Below are 23,106 nucleotides of genomic sequence, written 5' to 3'. Positions count from 1 at the left end.
CATGGAGTGGAGGTCTGATTTCAAGTCCAGGAATCTTTCCCTGCACAGAGTTGGTGCTTAGAAAATGCTTATTGTGAAACATAAGCAAACTGGAAGTTTAATACTGGGGCTCTCAGTGACGCTCCTGTCCCCACCCTGGTCCCCGAGATGCCATTGCACTCTCCTGCGCTTCCTTGACAACAGGGAATTCGCCTCCATGTCAAGTCCTTTTCAGGACTTCAGAACTCAACACACACCCCAAGGCAGGGTGCAAGGAGGCTATTGCCCCTGAAAAGCCAGCAGGTGCTTCTGGAGGGCTGGCGCAGGGAAGGCAGAACCAGTCTCCAAAAAAGTAGCGGCAAACGAAGAAGGAAGCTGTTCCTGAAACTGGGGTGTAAGGCCGGTGCTCAGGAACTGGAGACCCCTGACTGGTAGCAGAGGGACCCTGGCAGGAGGTGGGAATGAGATAAAACACAGGACCCACTGTTAAATTTGAATTTCAGATATATGACAAGTAACTTGGTATTGCCTGGGACATACTTAAACTGAAAAATTATTTATCTGAAATTCAAATTTAACTAGGTATTCTGTATCTTGACTTCAGAATCTGGCAACCCTCACTGGGGAGGGAAAGGCATGTTAGGAGGATGGAGGGAGTAAAGGTCCAGAACCTACAGCTCCCTGTGTTGGAAGATGACTTTGCCGTGAGCCCAGGCGGCCATGTGAATCCAATGAATGGGGAACCACTGGCCCACCGGGGCAGACCCAGGCCACCAGGGCCTGTGTAGCAGGGTGGAGGGTCTGGGCCAACAAAGAAGGCCAAGTCGTCTCCAGCTGCTTGGCCTGTGAACCCTGTTGACACCTGGAATCCCATAAGGAGCAGGCAAGGAGAGGGCAGGAACCTGGGCGTCTGGGCCATCAACCTGGAGCATCCCTAGCGCTTGGCAGGATCCATGCCAGCAGTTTGGTGTGAGACCAGGCTGGGGTAGAGGGCATGGCCTGTGACCCAGGGAGACTGTCTGTCCCCAGGAGTTCTGGCACCAGGCCTCACACCCTCCCTCTCTCCCCACAGAAACACCGTCAAGTCAGGCAAGAGGAGCAGAGTGTTTATTTACACCTTGGTCTGTACATTAAAGTTCCCGAGGGAGCCTGCCTCTGAGAGCTTGCTCCTATTTGGCTAGAAGCAGGCTGACGGCGGAGAGCTCAGGGCCCTGGGACACAGCCCTGGAGCCTCACCCCACTCTCCCCACCCAGGGGCCTGGAGGTAGAGGTCTCGCCCCAGCCCCAAAGCTAGACCTGCTTCTGGATGGAGGCTCCCGCGGAGGGCGAAAGACTCAAGTGGATTGAATCCCTCGGGCCATCAGAGCCGCCCGACAAACCCTTGGGCATGAGCCCCCACGTGCAGCTCATTGCACCTGGGCCCTGGAAACCCAGCCAGGGAAGTGGGGACTGCAGGTCCTCAGCCGCGCATGGTCCCAGAGCGGTCCTGACATCATCAGGGATCTAATGGCACCCGGTCTGAGCACCTTCGGCAGACGAGGAAGAGCTCGGCAGCTGTTAATGAGCGGCAGGGGACGCAGCCAGAAGCCCCTTCCTTCTGCTTGTTTGGGGTCTGACGCTGTTAAGACACCAGACGGCGGTGGCCCTGAACCCAGGCCCAGGGCCAAGCACGGGGAGCCACACAGCAGGAGCTTCTTCCGGGGGCCGGAGGTGCATCCTCCAAGGGGCTCACTGAGTGGCTGCAGACCCGAGACACCCTGACACCCCTGCCAGGCTGACGTCCAGGCTCGACAGGTGTGCTCTGCCACCTACAGACACTGACACCGATGCAGGGAAAGGGGGGGGGGGAGAAGCTGCTTGCACAAAGCTGGCCTTGTGGGGGGTGTGGGGCTTCTAAACAGCGGCAGGCCGGAGGACGGGCTAAGTGGGCCCACGCCCCCCGAGCTGAAGACCATAATAAAGAATTCCATCCCATTTCCAGGTCTGAGCGGCTGAGTAGGTGGAGGGAAGCGGAGCCGGAGCCCAGGGACTGGGATGCGCGTGCAGGGAGCCGGCCTCGTGGGGTGGCGGCCCGCGGACACCATGTAGGGGAGGCGCTATGTACACTTTACAGGGCGCGGGAAGGGCCAGGGTAAACGAGAGGACATAGAAAAGGGGGCAGTGGCAACGCGGAAAATCCTGTACAGTGGTGACAGGGCAGAGAAGGCACAAGGACAGTGACCCCAAACCATGCAGACAAAACACGGCCGGCGCAGCACAGCAAAGCAGGGGGCCCGGGGGAGGCACACCTCCCAAGTCCCCCCAGACAGCAGCACTTAGGTCCTGCAGGGGCGGCCCTGGGATGCCGCTCCAGCCACCCTGCTGCTGGTGGCTGGGGGCAGATGCCCCACCCCCACCCCACTCCATTACAGTCACAGCGGGAAGGAGCCTACAGGGTCGGAGCACCAGTGCCACGTGGCATCACTCTCTGCAGGGTCCACACTTTTAGAAACAGATCTTTCTAGAAAGCAGCCTCTTTTCCCGGGGAGGTGGAGTGTGGCTGAAGGGCGGGCAGGCAGCCCCACTGTTCTGGCCACTCCTGCTCCCTCCTGAGCATGCGCGCACTCAGGGCAGGGTGGCAGGGCCTGGGGGGCCCTGAGGTCAGCTGAGGAAAGGGACTTGCTCACAGTCACCCAGGAGGGCGCGGCCCCTCCCCAACCTGGAGCAGCGTCCCAGAGGGGCTGTCCTCATCCCAGAGGAGGAAAGGCCAGGGGGGGCAACAGCGCTGGAATCCTGAATGGCCCCTCTCCTTGATCTAAAACCCACCTCAGCTCCTTAAAAGAGTCGCTGTGGATCTGCCAGGTGAACAAAGTCATTTCCTTGGCACAGTAACCACCCAATATTCCCCTGTTCTGATCGCATCTAGTTAGCTTTTGGGTTTAAATTTGCTAATGTGCTAAACACACCTACCCACAGAGCACAGAAAGAGGGCTTCACTTCTCCCTCGTCCACCAGGCCCCAATGGCCCCTGTATGCCTGTGCAGGTTATTAAGTCCCTCACTGGAACAAAAGAGCCGTCCTGACCACCAGGACCTAGCTGGGCCAGGAATCTAGCAGACCAGCGACTCAAGCCCCCAGGGCTGGGCAGGGATGCTGGACTGGTGAATAACAGGGGAGGGGCTGAGGTGAGCCTCATTCGTCCAGCCTGAAAACAGATCAGAGCAAACCCCACAAGGCGGGAATCCCACTGGGCTCTGCTGGAACAGGAGGCAGCAGCTGTTCCTGAGGCTGCTTCCAGCACCCCTCCAAACTCTGTCCTCCCCCCACTCTGGATACATCCCTACACATGCCACCCGCTGACTCCACCAGCAACAGGCAGAGACTTACCCACTCAAGTTTACTAACTCTCAGGCTGCTGGGCAGCTGGATCCACCTGCTCCTGAAGGTACCTGGCCTCCCATCCTGGGGGAGGGGGTCTGCTAACTTCTCACCATCAGACATCAATACACCAGCAAGAGAACTCCCTGTTCCCCAGCACCTGGGTTAACAAGCCCAATAGCCTGTCCACCCATTTTCTCTGCTTCTGGCCAGCAACCTCCCAGGACAGGAGTCTCAGCTGGGCTGCACAGTACCTTCACCTGGGGAGCTCTTTGAACACTTCAGTGCCCGGGCCTCACCCACACCAATTAAATCTGAATTCCGGGGCGGGGGGAGGGCGGGGAGTGGTCAGCCCAATCAGCAGAACGTTAAAATTCTCCTCAGGTGATTCCAATGCACAGCCCATGTTGAGAACCAGTTTCAGGCTCAAGCACTCTGGGAAATTGTCAAGCTTTGTGTTTTCCATAGGTCAGAACGGCTGTAGATAAAGGATAATTTCCCTCTGACAATTCTCAAAGAATCTACAAATTTAAAATAACTTGTCTAACCCTGACCAATTCAAAGTTAAACAAATTTTCTTTTTTACTAGAACTTCATTTCTTATACTGTCCCACAGAATACGGCCCTAGATAAACCAGAAAGTGCTTCCTTTTTAGTTAGATGGTGTATCTAATGCTCACTCTTGGGCTCAACAAATTCTGTTCGGCTTCTAATTAAATACAAGGATACCTCAGAGTCCCGTAAAATGTGAATCTGCTGAACCCCCTCCCCACACTCCCGCCCCCAAAGCCTCTAAACTTGAGACAAGTTACTGCTAACCCCTACTTGGTGGAATTACCAGGTTTAGCAAACACCCAACCTACAGAGGACACCCAGTTAAATTACAACCACCCGGGGGATTCTTTAAACAGTCTCAGGCCTGGACCACGCCGCAGACCAATGAAATCAGAACCTCTGGGAGCTGGGCCCAGTTATCAGAATTTTAAGAACTTCTCCATTTTAAATATGTCCCAAGTATTGCAGGGAACATTTTACTAAAAATTATCTGTTGCTTACCTGAAATTCAAATTGAACTGAGCATCCCTGCACTGTCTCACAGCCCCACCACTGAGCCCTCTCAACCTGCAAAGGAGAAAATGCAGGGGAGCAGGGTCAGCCCCGCCTGCACCCAGAGTTAGGACAGCTCTAGACAGAGCCCACCCAGGGGCTGTGGGGCTGGGACCCCTGGGCCATCTGCCCCACCCCCACCCCAGGCTAGCTTTCAAACAGGAAAGAGCATTTAAAAAAGCTACCTGATCTTAAAAAGCCAATTTGATGTGTTCTGGCTGAAGGAAGGTTGGATTTAACTTGGGCTGTGTGTTAAATGGAATTCAGTCTCACTTTAAAGTCAGCTCCTTCCAGAGACCCCCGCACCACACCAGGTCCCTAGGGCCTTTCAGGCTCAGGGCTTCCTGAGGGAGTCCGTTTCTGTGGCGCCCCCTGCAGGCCGACAGCTTTTCCCACCCCCTTTCCCCATGGCGGAAATGCCTTCCCATGTGGTCACTCCAGGAACTCAGCCTCCGCGGGCTTCCCCGGAACCCCATCAATGCAGCTAAAGAGCATGTCAGGTGTTACACATGAAATGCTCACCCCTGGGGCAGGGTCCCCTGGACCAGGACCCGGGTCTGGCTGGCCTCTCCGCAGGACTCCTTCCGATACAAAACCCAGACCAAAGCCACGTCATGACTCATCTTCTTTCCTGTCCTTTAATTCCTGCCATTCCTTCCTCTTAGCAAATTCTCAAGAGACCCACCCTCTTTCCACTGTTGCTGCTTCTCAGATCCTCGAGGGGCCCAAGGAGACCAACCCCTGCCTCCCATCTTCCTGCTGTGGGTGGCCCCAAAGTCCTACATCAGACCAACGCAGCCCCATTATTTGCCGCAGGAAACCAATCCCATGCGTATGCTTAGAAAGAATCAGGAAATGCAACGAAAGCCGAAGCTGACTGGGTGGAATGGACATCAGTCCTGGCCACAGCCCTGCTCTGTGAGCGGGGACTTGCCTGTGTCCCCACGTCCCCTCTTCTCCCCCTCCTGCCCTCTCTCCTCTGCATACACCTCTCCCCGACATGCCCCAACTCTCCTTTTCCCACTGTAAATGCTGAAGAAAACCAGCAACTGCAGGGCTGGGGAATAAGACCATACATGTTCTTATGTATCTGATAAAGGAAACGAATCCCAAGCCGCACAGAATTGAGACAAACTGGGAAACTGAAGGGAAAGTACCAGATCTAGTCCCAGCCGCCTGAAACAAGAGCCCATGGAAGATCCAGAGGGTGAATTTCCACCACGTGTCACCAGGATGGAGACAAAGAGTTCCCTGCCACCTCCCCAGCTGTGTCTCCCACCAGCACGGCATTTGTTCCCCGGCCAAGAACCGGATACAGGAGTGTTTCTAGAGGCCGGAACGCAGGGGGCCTCAGCTTAGATTGTAAACCCAAGGCCATCAGCAGGCCGTGTGGAGAACAGAGGCAGGTAAGCAGGGACCGCTCCCTCCGAGCTGCTCTCTTAGAATGCGGCCACAGGGAAGGATGCTGACAGGGCTGTGAGCACACTCCTCCCCGAAAATCACGTCTTTGGTTGCCCAATGCCAGCACGTGCCTTAGACACCCCCGTCCCCCAGCCCCCTTCCCCTGCCTTTTAATCCTTCATGCACACCCAAGTGAAGGCTGCTTATTTTTCACTGTCTTAAAAACAAAGAAAGGGTAAGCAGGGATGGGGAAGTTTACAGAGAACTCTAAAAGTGCCAAGAACTCTCAGAATGAAGAGCGCCCCCCTGTAGCCCCTCTGCAAGCCTGAGTCCTTTGCACGCCCGCCCGGTGCATGAGCATCACACAGGCTGCCAGCAGGGGAGGGGCTCGGAAGGGCCACACACACCCCTCCCTCCTCTCTGAGCGCAGCTGCCTGGGCTTGAAAGACAGCCAAAGAGGCTGTCGAATGCCTGTGAAAGATCTTAATCTTGCTCCCATTTGCAGCGGGGAGTAGGGATGGGGAGAAAGAGCCCATCTCACCGAGTACTTTTTAATCCTTGTCCCCAGAGGTAGAATCATTTTATCCAGTATCTGAAACACAAGCTTCCAGTTCTCGTTATTACAGTAACTCCTGAGAGCCGACCCTCTGCCCCTCGCAAAGGGACCACAAAGTGCGTGGACAGCTAACTGCACGCGCACCCTGTGCTGTACGCACGGCCTCCCCACAGACACACCAGTACACGTTACACGGTGGCCAGAGACACATTTACAGTGTGTGTGTGAGGCCCGACCCGGGCCGCATCCTGATGCGGGGTCTGCTCCTGAATCCCAGGGTCCAGGGGTCCCGAGGCCGCTCTGCAGCCAGCCCCCTCGCCTCAGTGTTTGATCTCAAGGATGGAGGGGTTGTGGTCCAGGATGGCAAGGATAATCTTGTCCATGTACTGCCTCAGCCGGAAGTTGATCTCTTCCTGCTCCTTTAGGGCTTCCATGAGCTGAAGGGAACAAGAGACAGGTCAGGGCCGAGACTGGGCTGGGCGCAGGCGGAGCCCAGATTCCCGGGCGTGCAGTGAGCCGGCAGTCGATGACAGAAGGGCTCAGGAGACCCTGGGCAAGGCAGCCCCAAGACCAACCTCAGCACTCAGAGCTGGGCATGAGTCTAAGATGTCACCCCCAAGGAGTGTCAGATATGTAAATGCCTGGGCCACACCCCCCAACAATTCTCTGAGTCTTGTAGGCTGTAACAGAAATGCCACCTCCGCCCATGGGCTGGAGGCTGGTGCCTGGCTCACGTGGGGGCTCCTTGTGGCCAGGGGCCAGCTCTTAGCTCTGTGTCCAAGCTCAGGGTAAGGGGCTCACTGCCTCTTACGATTCATGTAGCAATGTAACCAGGGTATTTCAGAGACCTGACCTTTCAAAACCATAGCCCAAGAGTGGGCTTTGATGCTAGAGATCTGGGTCCTTTACTCTCCATAAACTGGGTGATCTTGTGTCCTAGTTTCTCGACCTGTGATGCAGACATGTGCAGAAAGCCTCCAAGTCGTCAGAAGATTAAGTGAGGACATACTGCAAGCAGGTGCCCAAGTAACACTAGGGTCCTTCCCCTCCTGCCTCCCCTGGATTATTCCCCTGGTGAAATTAACCAGCCATTTCGGCAGGCTCTGGGCAGAGCTGAGCCTCATCAAGCCCCTGCTCTTCCCAGCATGTCCTGGAAATCAGAGCTGACTTAGCTTGGCCTGCAGCCTCCTGCCCTCCCTGCTCTGCCCCGTCCCTCTGGCCAGCCTGGGGCTTGTCATCGGGGCAGGTGGGATGGGGCAGGACTCACAGACAAGGGGCCAGGCTCCAAGGCGAGAGCGGGTGGGCACGTTACCTCATCGCGAGAGGCCGTGTCAATCTCCGCAGCCAGAGACTGGGCTTTGGTCTGGGTGGCAAAGAGGTTCTTTGCCTCGTAGAGGCTGAGGCTCAAGATCTGCCCGTTCAAGTCATCATTCTGATCTCGCAGTTTGTGATTCTCCTGTGGAGGAGGACAGAGCAACATCAACTCCCGGGAGCGTCCAGAACCCCCTGGAACCCACTTCTCTGCAGCCGCTGTCTCCTGCCTCCCACGAGTACCCTCTCCTCCTTCCCTTGGGCGTCACAGCCAGTTCAGGACACCCACAGATGATGTGGCCTGTGCCACACATGGCGGGGAGGGCCAGGGGCTGGGGTGTTGTGAGGCTGAGGAAGTATTACAGCCCTGCTCTGGGAGTCAAGTCTCCACACAGGAGCGGGTCGGGGGGATGTAGCCCACAGTGGCTCCTTCCCCATGTTGAGAAGTGATGCTTGGGTCTCCAGGCCAGTAGGTCAACTCATCTCCTTGGTTCCTCCTGCAGCCAGGCTCAGGACCCCTGCTCTTGGGGGTTCTTTCCAGGGGCACCCTCGCTCCCAGCCGGCCAGGTACTGCTGTGCCCAGACCCTCTTCACCAGCCCTCAGCTCTAGCTTTTTTGCCTCAAGACTCCTAACTGCTCACACCTGGGACCTTGGGCGCCCCCTCGTGGCTGAGGCTTAGGACTGCAGTGGGAGCAGAACCTCCAGCACCTCAGCCTCCCTCTGGGAGTCAGCTGGGAGGGAGGTGTAATTTGCACTGCAGGGTCTCTGAGCACGGGGCTCCCCTCACCATCACGCTCTCGCTGGTCACTGCCCCTCCTGATCCCGCTCCCCCCATCCCTAACCCGTCTCCAATTATAGGAGTATTTCTGGGAACCACTGGAAATGGAATCTTGGTCTGCTCCTGGGAGGACCCGACACAGTGAGGCACTAGATGGTGGCTGGGTGGCATCTCGTTCTCTACCCACGTGCCAAGGACAGAAGAGTTGTGTCTATTTCTCTTCACGGACTCAGAGGAGAGACCCTGGGATTTCCACTCGCCCTGCCTGAGCTGTGAGTCGGCAACCGAGGTGTGGAGGGGAGCGGACAGTTCCGTGGGGGAAGGTGGAGCGACAGCTCTCAGCCCCTCACAGGAAGCCCACCCGGCGGGGACTTGGATGCCATATCCCGCGGGACAGAGGCTCCCAGGGCCCACCTGCTTGAGCCGCTTGATCTCGTGTTCCAGCTCCACCTCTCGGGCCCGGGCACTGAACTCGCCCAGGCCAGAGGACGAGCCGCGGCCCCTGCCTGGCCGCTCGCAGTCCAGCTTGTACATCTGCAGGTGCTCCAGCTCCTTCCGCAGGTCCTCGATGAGCTGCATGGCAAAGAGGCTGGTCGGCAGGAGCCAGGGCGCCGGGGGAGCCCTGGTGCCCACTGGCTGGGACCCACCTCCTGCGTCGCCTCCCGCTCCTTCTGGAACTCAAGGCGGTTCTGCCTCAGCTTGTCCATCACGCGCTTGTACAGGTCCATCTCATCCTTGAGCCGCAGGCTGGTGTCCTCCAGCCGGTCAGACATGCGCTGCCGCTCCTGGACCGGGGAGAGCAGGGCTGGGGGACAGGTCCCAGTGGGGCCTGCTGTGCCCCGGGGGCTTTGCTGGGGGTCTGGGCAGCCACCTAAACAAACAGGCCACCAGACCAGCCCCCTGGACAGAGGCCTCCGAGGCACAGCTTAAAGAAACAGCCTGATCCCCCAGGATTCCAGAGACAGCTGGAAAAATCTCAGGACCCTCAAGTCCTTCAGTGATGCCAGACAGACTTGAATAGAAGGCAAGAGCCCCAGCAGAAGCTAACCTCCTTCTCTTTTTTATTTTCCCCCATAATATAAGGAAATATATCCTCTGTAGAAATTTTGGAAAATCAGAAGTACGGAAAGACAAATTATTGTTCATATTTTGCTGTCTTTTCTCTGGCTAAGGCAATTTTATTAGAATTTCAGAAACTAGAAACTAGAGGCCTCCGATGGCCAACATGGCTTCTCTGTGGATTCAGCTCAAGAACCAAGTCTGAGAGATGCCTGGCCCCACCACTTACCTCATCCAGTTTCTCTGTTTGTGACTTGAGTCGAGTCACTGTCGTTCTAAGCTCAGTGTTCTCTTCTTCTAACTGCTGCACCCTGGGGACAGGAGAAAGACAAGGAGGTCAGAAGTGAGGACTGTCTTACGATCGGACAATGTGCAGCGATTCTCTGCTTCCTGGAAGCAGCGGAGAGAGACAGAGAGTGAGAATATGAATAGTTGTTCCAAGTGATACTATATTGACTTTAAGCTTCCTGACATCTAAGGCAAAATAGTAAAGACACTGAGTTATTATTACTTTTGGATAAAAAGAAAACTCATGTGTGAATAAGAACATAAGATTCGTTGCAGACATGGAGATGGGGATGGTGGTATTTTTCTGCTAAATGGAGAGTCATCCTGCGGCTGTGCGTGGCTGTCCGGGGCAAGGCCCTCCTGTGAGGAGCCACAGTCCAAAGGCAACAAACAGCTGTCTTTGTTTTCCGTCCTCCTCCAGCATCTCGCTCAGAGCTCTTCCCTCTGAGTGCTCGGTGCAGCTGCCTGACACCCCCAGGCAGTGGTTCTGACCATCATAACCTCTGTTAGTGTTCACGAGGGATTGTCTTAACATGATTTCCTGAGAAGACGGAACCCGGGCACCCAGATCGGTGTTAAGTGAGCAGTGGAGACAGGCTGTTGGCCTGACACTGGGACGGCCGGGGCCATTCTGGCAGGGATTCTTGCAGAGTGCCATCTCCTCCCGACTCCCACCTCCTCCACCCCGGAGAGGGGGCTCCCCGGCCCCCACTGCCAGGAGGGACCCCTGGGCCAGGGCCTGAGAGGAATTCAGACCCAGCACCCTGCTCTGATGAGGCCACCTCACAGGGGACTTGAGATGGTGGAGGACGTGAGACACAGCACACTGCAGACTCTGGGAGCACTGCCAGCAGCAGCTACAGGAACAGTGCCCCTGGAGTTGGGCAAGGGTTAGGAGACAGCACCCTAACCCGCATAGGCCCGCACTCCCACGGTCTTCTTCCACCACCCGCCTCCCAGCCACCTCTCTCAGGCCAGCCGCTCAGTCAGCTGTCAAGAGCAGGCAGAGAAGTGATGATTAATGAAGGCATCAGCCCCTAGGAACAGATGCAAAACAGCAGCTTCTAGAAACTTAAATGAACCCCCGGTCCATGAGAGGGCAGAGCGGGTCTCAGGCACAGGGGAGTGGGGAGGTCCCCTCACCCCGCTGCACACGGGCCTGGCCCGCCCGTTTCCCTCTGGGCGCTTGACCTGCTTGCCTGCCAGCCATGAGGTACGAGGTGGAAGCCCCCTCCCCACCTGCCTTCCACCCCAGCTTGGGCCTGGCCGACTCAGGAGGCTCTCAGCTCAGAGACTGGGGCCCCGGGGGCCTGAGGAGTGCGGGGATGGCCGTCCTCTGCCAGAGGCCCAGGGGCCTACCCCGGCCTGGTCAGCGGGAGCGCAGCCCTGGGACATCAACACAGCCCTCACCGGTGTGCAGTGTTTTGATGTGCATCCTGGTCACTCTATGGGAAGGGATGACAGATGGATACTAAGGCCCAGGAAGTGACAGTATGTCCAAAGTCATGGAGCTAATGGGTGACCAAGCCAGACTCCCAGGTCAGTCCTCCCCTCCCTGCCTGCCTCGGATTCCAGCAGCCTTATCCAAGGCTCAGAAGCCCTGTTCTTCCACTGATCTTGGCCCCTGTGGCCCAGGGTCAGTAAGCCCTAGTGTTCAGGGTCAGGGAGAACCTAGCAGCAGGGGGCGCTCCAAGCCTGGACATCAGACCCAGCCCAGGAATTGGGATAAGACACTTTTTTTTCTACTTATTCTCTTATTTATAGACCCATGTTGTTCCCTGGTTTACCTAACACAAACACTCTTTTACCTGCTTGCTAGAGAACACGTCCATATGTTCAGGTATCACAAGGAGAACTGTTAGAACAGAGGCTTCCCCTCGCGCTCAGTGTTCCCATCTATGTAATGGGGACAGCGCGCGCCCACAGGGTGAGACCAGGAGTGCGAGGACATGGCAGAGGGCGGAGGGTGTCAGACCCTCCCCAAGGGGCCGACCTGGTGTTGAGCAACTCGATCTCCGTGCCCCGCTCCCGCTCCAGCCTGCTGTAGGCCTCGCGGTGGCGCCGCGCCTCCTCCTCCAGGGCCTGCTCAGCAGTGGTCTCTTGATCCTTCACCATCTCCTCCAGCTCGTGCACCCTGAGGAGAGTGGCACGGAGTCCTGAGTCTTCTCACCCCAACCCAGGCTGCGACCACAGGGAGCCCTGGACCCCGAGACCCCAGGCAGCGTATCTGTTAGGTCTGTGGGATGAGGGACACCGTGGCATCTAAGGAGAGGTGTGCCAGCCACGCACGCCACCGAGGGGCAGTCCCGTTAGCTGGTTCGGAGGGGAGCAGGGGGCACTCCCAAGGCAGACACAGGGAGTGCCGGCCTCGCCACAGCCAGATCAAGCAGCCCTCCGGCCTCACTTTCTCTTTTTGCTTTATTCCTTCCTGGCTGATACCCCTCTGATCAATAGTTCAGTTCACTGGGCACCTGGGCTCCAAAGCTGGACATGTCCCGGCTGGCGGCCCTGAGCATACCAGACCCGGGAAAGGCCAGGCCCCACTGTGGATGTTCTAACTCCACTACTGGCAGCCGAGTTGGTACATCAGTCTGGGGGACATGTCACTGGCAACAGTCCCTCTATGAGGCTGACCTGGGACGTACAAAAGGGCCCGTCTTTGGGCCCTACAAGGTTGAGGACCAGACACTGGGTGGGGAGCAGTTTACCAAGTTTCATGCCATCCCGTGAGGCATGCACCACACTCCACAGCACCACCTCATCAGAGTCACGCTCAGCGGGCCTCCATCAGAAGGAGGGCACAGTAGTGCCCAGACCCTTTCCACTAGGGGCGGGTGTGAGCCCCGGCTTGTACCGGCCTCCCTCTCTCCCTTTTCCCCAGGAAGGGAGGTCAGGCTCTTGTTGCAGAACAGAGAGACCAGAAATGGATCCCAGCCCCTGCCTCTGACCTGTGTTGGGGCTGCAGCCCTGGGGGGCTGAGGTCAAGCTCCAACCTGTCTCCCTGTTCCCAAAGACCTGTCCCCAGGGGTCTGGCACGGGCAGGGCCATGCAGCAAGGGGCTGACGCATCCCAGAGCCTCAGAGCTAGAAGGACAGGCAGGTTCCTCCCCTGGCTTCTCCCGGGGGCTCAGCAACAGGGCCAGCCCTCCGCCCCACATCACCGCCGAGGCCGGCCTGACCTGTGCACCAGCTGCGTGTTCTCCTGCTTCAGCTTGCTCTTCAGGTCCCCGTTGGTCAGGCTGTCATTCTCCAGCTCTGTCACCTTTTTTTCCAGGAAGCTCACCTACCACAGGGAGGCAGAGGTGGGGCAAAGAAAACCTTTAAGTCCACTGAGTTGAAAACTAACAGGTGAGGCTGATGGCCAGGATCCCCATGTAAGCATGTACAAAGAAGACTCATAGTGGGGAGGGTATAGCTTAAGTGGTAGAGTATGTGCTTAGCACGTACAAGGTCCTGGGTTCAATCCCCAGAACCGCCTCTTAAAGAAACAAACATAAATCAATAAACAAACAAATCTAATCCCCCCCCAAAGTCATGTTGGGTGGGGTGGTAAGCAAACAAATCTAATTACCCTCCCCCCCAAAAGTCACGTTGGGTGGGGGTGTCTCCCAAGTTCCCAGGCAGCAGCCAGGAGCACCCCTACCACCCCCAGGCAGTAAGCACGCATCAAGGCCCGCCCAGGCCAACCTTCTCTGTGATGTCGTTGTCACAGGAGTCAATGCTGTCCCGGAAGAGGTCCTCAGTGCTGCCGTTACTGCTGCTGAAGTTGCTGCTGTGCATGAGCTGCCTGCAGGGTCGGGGAGGAGCATCTGGCTGCCGGGGGCCCCTGAGACTGGGGTCCAGCCGGAGGCTATGGCCCGGGGAGGGTGCCAGGAACCCCCTCTAAGGAGGCTGCCCTCGCCCAGTCAAGGGAGGAGAGCGGCCTGACCTCTGAACTCAAGAGATCAACCCGCCCAGAAGATGGCAGACATGCCGCTATGGCCCTCCTGAGCCCGTGGCAGACATGGCCAGTCCATCACAGCCCTTTCCTGCTGCTTCAGATCCTGTTCACACTAGTGTCCCAGCCAGCAGCCACCAAGGAACAGAGCTGGTGGGTGAGGCCCCTGGCCTCTTCCACCTGGAAAACCACCCAGTGAAGCCAGCCTGGCACCAGGTCCCAGCAGAAGGCCTGGACCTCCTGAGACCACCCAGCCCTCTGCCAGGCTGGCTCCCACTACATCTCTGGGGACCCTGGGGGAAGGCAGAAGGAGGGAGACCACCCAGGTCGTGCAGGACAGTGGGTTGGTGAGTGGACTGGAAACAGGTAGCCACTATCCAGGTGACTCTTGCCTGAGGCAAAACCCAGCTGCCACTCCCCAGCGGCTCCCACTCCCTGACAGGCAGCAGCCAGGGTCTTGGCTAAATGTTCCAGCCCAGGTTCCGGACACTCGCTGGATCTCCCAGAGTCTCTGATGTGGACCTGGGGCCAGTGTGCAGGAGAACCAGAGTGGGACCCTGGCAGTCCTGGGAATCAGCTGTGCAAGATTTAACCTGGAGCAGAGTGACCAGCTCCAGTGGGCACATTAATGGTGCATCTCTCCTGCGGGAAGCCCAGGGTCTCTGCTGGTACGGCTGCCAGCCCCAGAGGACGGGGAAGGGCACCAACAGCCGCGGGAGGGCTGTGTCTCTCAGTGCATCCCTGCTGTGCCTGCCTGAGGTGGAGGCCCCTGAGAGTTTGGAGGGGCTGACCGCTGCCGGAAGGGACAAGGGGTGGGGATAGGGAGGGGACAGGGAGGAGGCCGGCCTCTCTTTATCAGGAGTGGATCTCCCTCTGCCTCCGCTGCCCTGGGGCACCTTGCTCCCCAACCAGCCACATGCAGTGCACTGGCTGGGTCTGGTTGTGGGCACGGAGCCGCCACCCTGGCAGCAGGAGAGCAGTGAAAGGGGACAGCATTCAACCCGCACGCCCCTGGGGGGGCCTTACCGTCCGAAGGCTGTGCTAGAGATCTTTCGGTTGGGGCTACAGAGAGAGAGAGGAAAGGGTTATTGAACAGAGGGGCCTCTAGCCCACTCCTTCCTCTGTCCCGACTGCAGATACCAAAGTGCGGACGAGGCTTTTGCCCGCCCACTGGAGGGAATTCACTACCAGCTTGGCCCTGAGAAGTGGCCCCCTGATCACCTGCCAAGACAGAGTCGGGCCACCTCCCCCACTGCTTCTCCGACTGGCCCCACCCAGTCCACCCACCCCTGTGCTGAGCTCCAGGGCCTCACCTATTGGCCTTCAGGTTTTTGAGTCGGGCTTCCAGGTCATTGAGCAGGTTGATTTTCTTACAGCACTGAGAGCAGTAAACATCCAGCAGTTCGCTGTTGTACGCATGCCGCATTTTCCTAGGTGTCTGCCCCGCACTGGTTCATGAGAGAGAAAGAAATCTTCTTAACCGCTGTCCAGTCTGGTGCCCCGCCCCACCCGCCGAGCTTACTTATTACTGGATTCTTCAACACCCATGAGCCTCGTGTGTGTTTGGGAGATGAGGAGTGGGGAGTGGAAATACAGCCACAGATCTCCCCTCCTCCAATACTCATAGAGAGGAAGCCAATGAGCTGTACCCATTTCAAAGAGATGGCAACTGAGAGCTAATGTTAAAGTAAGCAATGACTCAAGTGCGTGGGGAGGTATCAGTATGTCACTTGGAGTCTGCAGGCTCCCAGGTTGGTTAATTGTGTTTCCTCCCCAAGGCAGAAGGAAGGACGAGGAATTCCAGACCCCTAATCAGGGTGCAAAGTCAGCCTCTCCCCAGCCCAGGAGCAGAGCCTACGGAGCTCACAGCTCTGCCCAGGGATGAGGCTGGTTTGGTTCTGCTACTTTTCCTGGGCCCTAAATGCCATTCCAGACCAAGGGGCCACCTGGAGGACACGGACGACCCCAGGTCCGAGTAGACATTGGTCCTGGTCTCGTCGTCAGGGCAGGGGCTGCTGGGGGCACAGTCCACATCATCCGCCTCCCCGTAGTCTTCAAACTGCTCCTCGTTGCTGATGAGCGAGGTGGTGGAGTGCGTGGAGAGGTCTGACGTCGTCATGGACAGAGTGTGGACCAGGGACCTGGGGTTGCAGGAGAGCCGGCTGTTAATGAGGCGCCACCCAGAGCCCGCGGCAGAAGAAACCAGCCAGACCTTCTGGAAGGTCAGTCAGTGCCACAGATACCGGGAGCCAGATAAAGCTTGCATTTCTTGACCTGGTAAGTACACTTAGGGGACCTCATCCTAAGAGTTCTGCACAAGAGATGTCACTGCTTCTCGAGGAACATTGCTTACAAAAGCATGGTTTACCTACAGCTACACTGAATTAGCTATTAAATTGCAGCATAGAGCAATGAATGAAATGATCACATACATTATGGACTATCTCACTGGTGTTGAAAGGTTTGTAAAAAATATTGGCAATAATGTGAAAAAATTAATGTAAACTATAAGACAAAATTTTAGACACTGGGAGACAGAGCATGTCATAGGTCTACATACAATAAGGAAAAGCAGGAAATGAAAACATTTAAATGGTAACAGGGCTTGTGTTTGGGTGGCGGGACCACGAGTTCAGTATGTTATTTATCCTTCACTCTCACTTTTCCTACCTTTTTCAAGTTCTGTGTCATTGCTTGTCCTCTAACAACGAATGAGGTTTTAAAACAAACAATGAGCTACTAGGTGACATGCCTCTGCTAGTTTAGAGAGGGGATTTCTACTCCAAAGAAGCCAGATGCCACAGAGCACGGGTCGGAGACCCTAGACCCCTCATGGGTGACCCAGCATGGCCTGGGACAGTGTCAGGGGCTGTCTGTAACCCATGGACAAACAGAAACACAACTCATCACCTGCCAAAACATATCTTCCCCTTAGTCATTGAGCAGGAGCTTCTGCACCTTCTCACTCATAAACTAGGATCTCTCTAGCCTCCTAAGCCCCCACACTCAAAAATGGGGAAACAGCGGTTCTCAAACTTTGCCCCCGAGGTACCCCAACTTCTAAGATTCACAGTGTCAGTGTTTGGGCACTAAAGGTCAAGTCTCCTGGTACCTCCACCCTGTACCATTTATTTACTTATTTATCTGCCCTCAGGTTCCTTAGCACCTTGGGTGGAATGCATCACACTCCTCACTTCTTTCTCCTATACATTTTATTGAAATCCTTGTGGGTTAACTTCTGGCTGCCTCTTGGTGATCAGTCCCAGAAGACAGTGGGAACGATCAGATGGCAGATGATTAGCCAGCATGACAACAGGTCTGTGGTCCACACGACCAGCTGTCCTTGGGTTGGCGGATCATAGGTACAGCGGACGGACCGCTCCCAGGAAGCAACATGGATGAAGGACTCCAAAGGACCCCACCATGAACAGCGTGACTCCCAGAGCTGTGCGGGTTTGAGAACCTCTGCACTGGGAAAAGGTATTAGGTCGAACCATATGAAACTGCCTTTCTTTTGAAGGTCAGAAATAATTAAAAATTGACAATTCCGTATGGTTAACCCCTCTCCTTGCTCTCCAAATCTCTGGCCATGACCATCACCTCCTTCTGACACACAGAGCTCCAGGCAGTTTTAACTCACTTGTCCTCTGGCAGGAACAGGGCCCCGAGGCCCGCGTCCTTCTCCTCGGCAGGAATCCTGACCGCCCCCTCCAGGCCCTGGGTGCTCTCCATGGGGCCGTCCATGTCCGACTCTTGGGGGCCCTCGGGTGGGGCGAGCGTCATAGCCTCGTCCTCGTCCTCGAGAAAGAAGCCGGGCTCCCTGAGGAGGAGCTCGCCGTCAGCAGAGGTGGGGTCTGGCACCTCGCTGCCCTGGGAAGACAGAGGGGGCAGCAGGGGTGAGGCTGGCTCCCCAGGACCCAGCACTGCTCCTCAGACTGCAAGGACATCAGCAGGGCTGGGGACAGTGAAGACTGTGGTGCCGGGAGGCCGAGACCCCGAGAGCTCAGGTATGAGACCCTGGCAGGTGACTGGTCTCGGGGGCTCTCTCGCTGGCGGCCTCGTGAGAACCCAGTGAGGAGCGGGAACCCATGGGACAGCCATCCATGGAGCAGGGCCACAACCAGGCCAGCCACGTCATCCAGGGTACCTGGGCAGCTGGGCAGGGTCCCCATCACAAAATCTGCACGGGAAGCTACGGGACTTGGAGAAGACTCCTTGGTGACTGTAAGGGCACAGCCCCACCGACAGTGACTCTGACCTAGTGGAGTTTGAAGCATCGTGGTACAGGGATGTCCACACAGCTTGGGATCTGCCCTCCACGGTTCAGGGTAGGTCAAACAACCTCTCTGAACCTCAGTTCTTGCCTCTGCAAGTTGAGAATGGCCACGGAATCTTACAGGATCGCTGGGTCATCATAGCAGGACCTCAATGAATAAATCCCGGCCATGGGCCTGCCTTGGCCCTGCCACAGCCACACTGGAGAGCAAGAACGCTAGATCTTTCGATTCTGAGATTTGGGCTGGTCCCCAGTGCCCAGCACCCTGTCCAGCACAATGTCAGTGCACCACAAAGATTTGCCTGAACCTTTTGCTAAACTTATAGGAGAAGAGCTCTGGCTCTATTCAGTGATTATCCCAGTCGGAGAGGCAGCCCTCTGCAAACCATTTCTCGAGTCTGCTTTGCCTCTGACGAGGGAAGTATCTTCCACCTGCTCCCATGTGAGATGTCAAGCTACTCCTCAGATTCTTCGGTGTGCTCCTTGGCTAAGAGCTGGCAGAGCCCCCATTAAAGGTGCTTCCTCCAGCCACAGGACAGTAAGAGGGCTGTGAAAAGTCTAGGGGCATCGCCAACAAGAACAGGATCGGGGACATCCAAGGAAAGTGGTCAGCGACAGGCTCGGCTGGGCCTGCCAGACGTGTGCAGCTGTCCGCCGGTGAGCTGGGTCTTGCTGGGTCTACCCCCAGCAAGTCACGCCCGGCTAGGAAGAGATGGCAATTAATGAGCTTGGCTCCTGCCTGTGCCATGACTCGGGCTGAGCACCAGATGGACCAATAAAGTCGGCATCAGGCAGCCAGGCACCCCTGACTGTGCAGGCCAAGGGGCTGTGTAATTAAACTCACCCCTGGTGTTCACACGGCCCTTTCTGTCTAGATGTCACTAATCCAGTTCCATGTGGCTCCCAACCTTATCAGAGCTCATGCCCCAAGCAAGCGCTTGTCTGCAAGCCGAAGCAAGCTGCGTTCCAGAAGAAACGAAGGGAAACAAACATTTACAGAATAGCCACCAAATTCCGGAGACAGCCCCCTTCTCACCTGACGTCCCACAGCATCACACCCAACACCACGCACACGATGGAAAGAGGGGCCTCGAGTGGCCTGTCTCAGCCCGGGCAGTGGAAGGGGTCAGACCCCCCCATAGGGGTCCCTGCTTCCCTCCCTCCCAACTCCTCAGGCATAGTTTTATCCTCTGAGCAGAGTCCACAGCTGTCTGGCCCCTCACACCTGACACAGTGTCCTGTCTGTCACACACACACCGTTCATCTCTCACGACAGACCCGGGAGATCTGGGGCGTGTACAAGGCAGGAGGAGGAGTGGTCTTCTCCAGCTGACACCTGGGGAAGGCGATGCTGAGTGGGAGGGGGCTGCCCAGCAACAGGGGGCCCAGCTGAGACCTGGCGCCAGGCTCCTGACACACCAAGTCTGGCCCCTCACCCCACCCCCCACATGCACTCACTCAAAACGCCCGCCTTCTCTCTCAAAACTGGCTGCTCCCTACATCAGCACCTCTTCATTCACCCCACAGTTGTTTGCTCAAGGCAAGTGGAAATTTTAATTATAACTTCAAACCCATTTCTAGCGCAGACGGTCCCTAACGGAGAATGGTTCAACTTAAGATTTTCTGACTTTACGACGGTGTGAAAGCGATACGTGTTCAGTAGAAACTGTACTTGGAATTCCGAATTTTCCTCTTTTTCCTGGGCTAGCGACACACGGTCTGAAGCTCCCCTACTGCTGGGCGGCGGGGCAGCCGCACGACCAGGAGGGTCAACAGCTCATATACTTAGAACCATTCCATTTTCCACCTTCAGTGCAGCATTCCATCAATTATGGCAGAGATTCAACACAATTATAAAACAGGCCTCATTCTGGGTGGTTTTGTTTAAGGTGTTCTAGGCTAGGTTTTGATAGTAGATTAGGCATATCAAATGACGATGTCATATCCCAATGAGATCTGTAGTTTTCCCCTAAATTTAGATAACATAAAGACAGCTATAAGAAAAGGAACACTTCGTGCACCTCGGTTAGCCAGAGGTGGTGCTGGTTTGGTTTCTTTCCTGAACAGAAGTGGCCTTGTCACCCGTGCTCCTCCCCCGGGGCCTCGGTCCCAGCCCGGGTCCCGCTCTCCGGGTTGTCTGGGGAAGGCCGGGGGGATGCTGCTGAGGTTGGGGGACAGCATGCTCCCTCCCAAGTGCCTCAGGCAGGAAGGCCAAGCAGAGGCAGCTGCTGGAAGATGCTGGAAGGCAACCTCTCACCTCACCTGAAGCCACCCCTCCCCGGCTGGGAGAACCATAAGTCCTATTAGAAATGCTTCTGAGTCAGTTTCTTCCTTATATATTTTTTAGACAAAGTTACGTATCATCCTCGCAGGGTTTCCAGGAGGCCTGGGGGCTTCCTGAAGCCTAGCCACCCTCCCGCCAGGCCCCTGGGCCAGTCGGGCCCTGCACGGAGACCCCCATGTTATGCAGGCTTCCAAGAAAGGGGAGATCTCCGGGGAATGTGCCAGAGCTAACGATTAATCTGCCTGGGGGCAGCAGGGCAAATTCTACTGCTGCTGCAAGATTCCAGAGTTTGCAGACAGCCCCCAGGCCGAGACCGGGCAGCAGGAACCTGGGCTGCGGTGTCCCCGGGACGGGGCGTCCTTCCCACGAGAGGAGGGCATCGATCCACAGGGCACCTCATGCTCATCGGCACCTCTTTGCCAAGAACCCCGAGGGCTGCCCGCTCCCAACAGACCACGCAGTCTGCGTTCAGGTCTCGCTCCTTGGCAGCGAGCTCCCAGCGAGTCCCAGACCTGAGGCCTGTGCTCTGGAGGGGGCAAGGATCCGGGGAGCAGAAAGCAGAAAGAGTGAGACTGGGAGTTTTTTTTTGAGAGGGTACCTTTAAGGAAGGGACAGTGTATTTGGCAGGCAGCTCCAGGCAGCACCGTAGGTGACCGTATCCCCAGGACCCTGTGGTTGGCCCGTGTCCAGCCCACTGCAGGTCACCTCTGCCCACCCTGCCAAGGAGCTCCAAGACACCCCTGTGAGGGGCTGGGTGAGGGTGTGGCTCTGGATCCTGGCAGATGGGGTTTCAGTCCTGGCTGGTCCAACTATTCACAAGCCATGTGACCTTGGACCTGGGGCAAGTGACCTCTGAGCCTGATTCCTTACCTACAGATTGGGGACAGTCACCTCTACCCCAGAGACTACTCTAAGGGCACACATGACAGTGGTCACAAGCATCAGGGAGTCAGCAGCCTCAGGAGCACTAAATTCTGCTCCGGCCTTGTTGGGGGCTGCATATTACAGAGGCCGAGCTGCCCCTCTAGCCCACGGGACCCCGGCTGGTCAGCCAGCGAGGTCCCGGACAGGCAGGACGCCAGGAGGCATGCCACCTTCAAGAGACGGGGGTTTCAGGAGAGTTCTGAGGCCCCAGCCAGATGCTCCAGCAGGGCAGGTCTGCACCACCAGCGCCCCCCTACACCCCATCCTGTCTCCAGAGGGGACCGCCGGCCCTGTCTGCAAGTGGGAGCCTGGAGGCACACAGCCGGCCTGTGGGCGCCCCACTCCAGTCTCAAGAGCAGCATTCACCCTCCAGCAGGCCCCAAAGTCACTCCCTCCTCTGTAGGAAGTTGGCACGAGCTGAATTCAAAGGCTGGTGAGAAGGCCCAGAATCAGGTCTTGTGGGGCCCTTCCAAGCCTCAGAGTGGCCAGCACCACCCACTGCCCAGGGTCTTGGAGTGGGTGCGGCAGGCCCAGGTGCACGACTCCCTCTGACCCTCCCCTTCCCCCACTGCTCCCAGTGGGAAACGCTCTCGAAGTCACACAGCCCATTACTCTGCATTTTCCTGGCAGCTGAGGGACTCCGGGTGACCCCATTTCCACATTCCCTGGGAAAGAGAAGACCCTAAAGGGGCAACCATGGGGATTTTGACATCTGAACCCCCACGGTCAGCATCGCAGGGAGCACAGGGTAGTGATTAGCAAGTACCAGCTGGACCAAACTGTGCTGTGGATGGTTAGCTGGAAAGAGCCAAGGGTGGGGACTCCGAGACCTGGGTGCCGACCCCGGCTCGGTCCCTGGCTGGCTGTGAACCAGCTATTCAATTTCTGAGCCTCATCTAAAAACAGGGATGGAAGTACACACCTGGCAAGACTGCCATAGAGAATCTAGAACAATACCTTCACCTCACAGATGCTGGGAAAGCAGCAAAGGAGAGCGGGGGCAGGGTGGTGTTACGAGCAAGCTCTGGAGGCGGACTGATGGGTTCAAGTCCCCCTCTACCACTGATGAGCTCTGTGGTCTCAGGTTCCCTGAACTTCTCAGTGCCTCAGTTTTCTCATCTATGGGATGGAGTTAACTACTTGGATTAAATGAGTTTTACATACTCTAAGCAGAAAGTGCTCAACAAATCTGAGCTATCATTGTCTTCACAGTATTGAGAGAAGACAGTCAGAGGTGCCTCCTGGCCCAGTGACCTCTCTCCAGCCCCCAGGAACCTGTCCCTGTGACTCCCAGTGGTGAAGGTAGGCTGGGTTCAGCTTCTGGAAGCCAGATGTTTGCAAGTCGCAAAACCCGCCCTCTAAACATGCCAGGTGCCTCTTTGTTCCCCACCAGGGTTGTCTTCTGCCCACTGTCTTGGATGATCTCTCTGTGCATTAATTACACCCTTTAACAAGTGTGAAGATGACATGCTGCCTGGACAATGGAGTCCGTGAGGCTCCCAGGCTCTGACTCTCCACCCCCAGCCCTGGCAACAGCTCCACTCCCCAGGCAGTAACTGGAGCCAAAGAACAGCTCTGTGGGGACAGGGCTGGGTAAAAATAGCTCAGGCGGGCACCGGGCACATCCCAGCTTCCCCTGCAGACAGGCACCAGTGGGCACACAGGGACCCCCTGCAGGGAAGGTATGAGGGGAGGGATGGACACATACCAAGCTGAGGGTGAGGGAGAAGCCAGCCTGCTGCCTGGGTCGGGCTGAGCAGGCCTGAGGGGGCAGGCGGGGAGTCAAATCCCCCATCACCCTCCCAGCCAGCCAACAGCCCAGGAACAGGGACAGGCCTGGGCAGGGTCT

General features: G+C 56.8%; 1 protein-coding gene across 3 annotated transcripts in view; it reads right to left on the bottom strand.

Annotated features, from left to right (window-relative positions):
• Positions 1–1,064: 1,064 nt before the first annotated feature.
• Positions 1,065–23,106, bottom strand: part of RAB11FIP4 (RAB11 family interacting protein 4) — a 106,800-nt gene continuing 84,758 nt past the window's right edge. For 2 of the 3 annotated variants that reach the window (XM_032457672.1, XM_032457674.1), the window contains 12 exons: positions 17,414–17,643; positions 15,720–15,914; positions 15,087–15,221; positions 14,800–14,835; positions 13,524–13,623; positions 13,016–13,119; positions 11,831–11,971; positions 9,779–9,860; positions 9,138–9,275; positions 8,905–9,063; positions 7,668–7,856; positions 1,065–6,837 (listed from right to left, as the gene is read on the bottom strand). In XM_032457672.1, the coding sequence (XP_032313563.1) occupies positions 6,721–6,837; positions 7,668–7,856; positions 8,905–9,063; positions 9,138–9,275; positions 9,779–9,860; positions 11,831–11,971; positions 13,016–13,119; positions 13,524–13,623; positions 14,800–14,835; positions 15,087–15,221; positions 15,720–15,914; positions 17,414–17,643 (1,626 nt within the window). In that variant the 3' untranslated portion in view covers positions 1,065–6,720. The remainder of the gene's footprint in view (positions 6,838–7,667; positions 7,857–8,904; positions 9,064–9,137; positions 9,276–9,778; positions 9,861–11,830; positions 11,972–13,015; positions 13,120–13,523; positions 13,624–14,799; positions 14,836–15,086; positions 15,222–15,719; positions 15,915–17,413; positions 17,644–23,106) is intronic. The other variant, XM_032457673.1, reaches the window with a different exon arrangement.

The sequence above is a fragment of the Camelus ferus genome, chromosome 16, assembly GCF_009834535.1.
Source record: "Camelus ferus isolate YT-003-E chromosome 16, BCGSAC_Cfer_1.0, whole genome shotgun sequence".
In the NCBI taxonomy this organism is placed as follows: domain Eukaryota; kingdom Metazoa; phylum Chordata; class Mammalia; order Artiodactyla; family Camelidae; genus Camelus; species Camelus ferus.
Note: the sequence above shows the minus strand (reverse complement) of the source record. Positions and strands in the feature narration are given on the sequence as shown.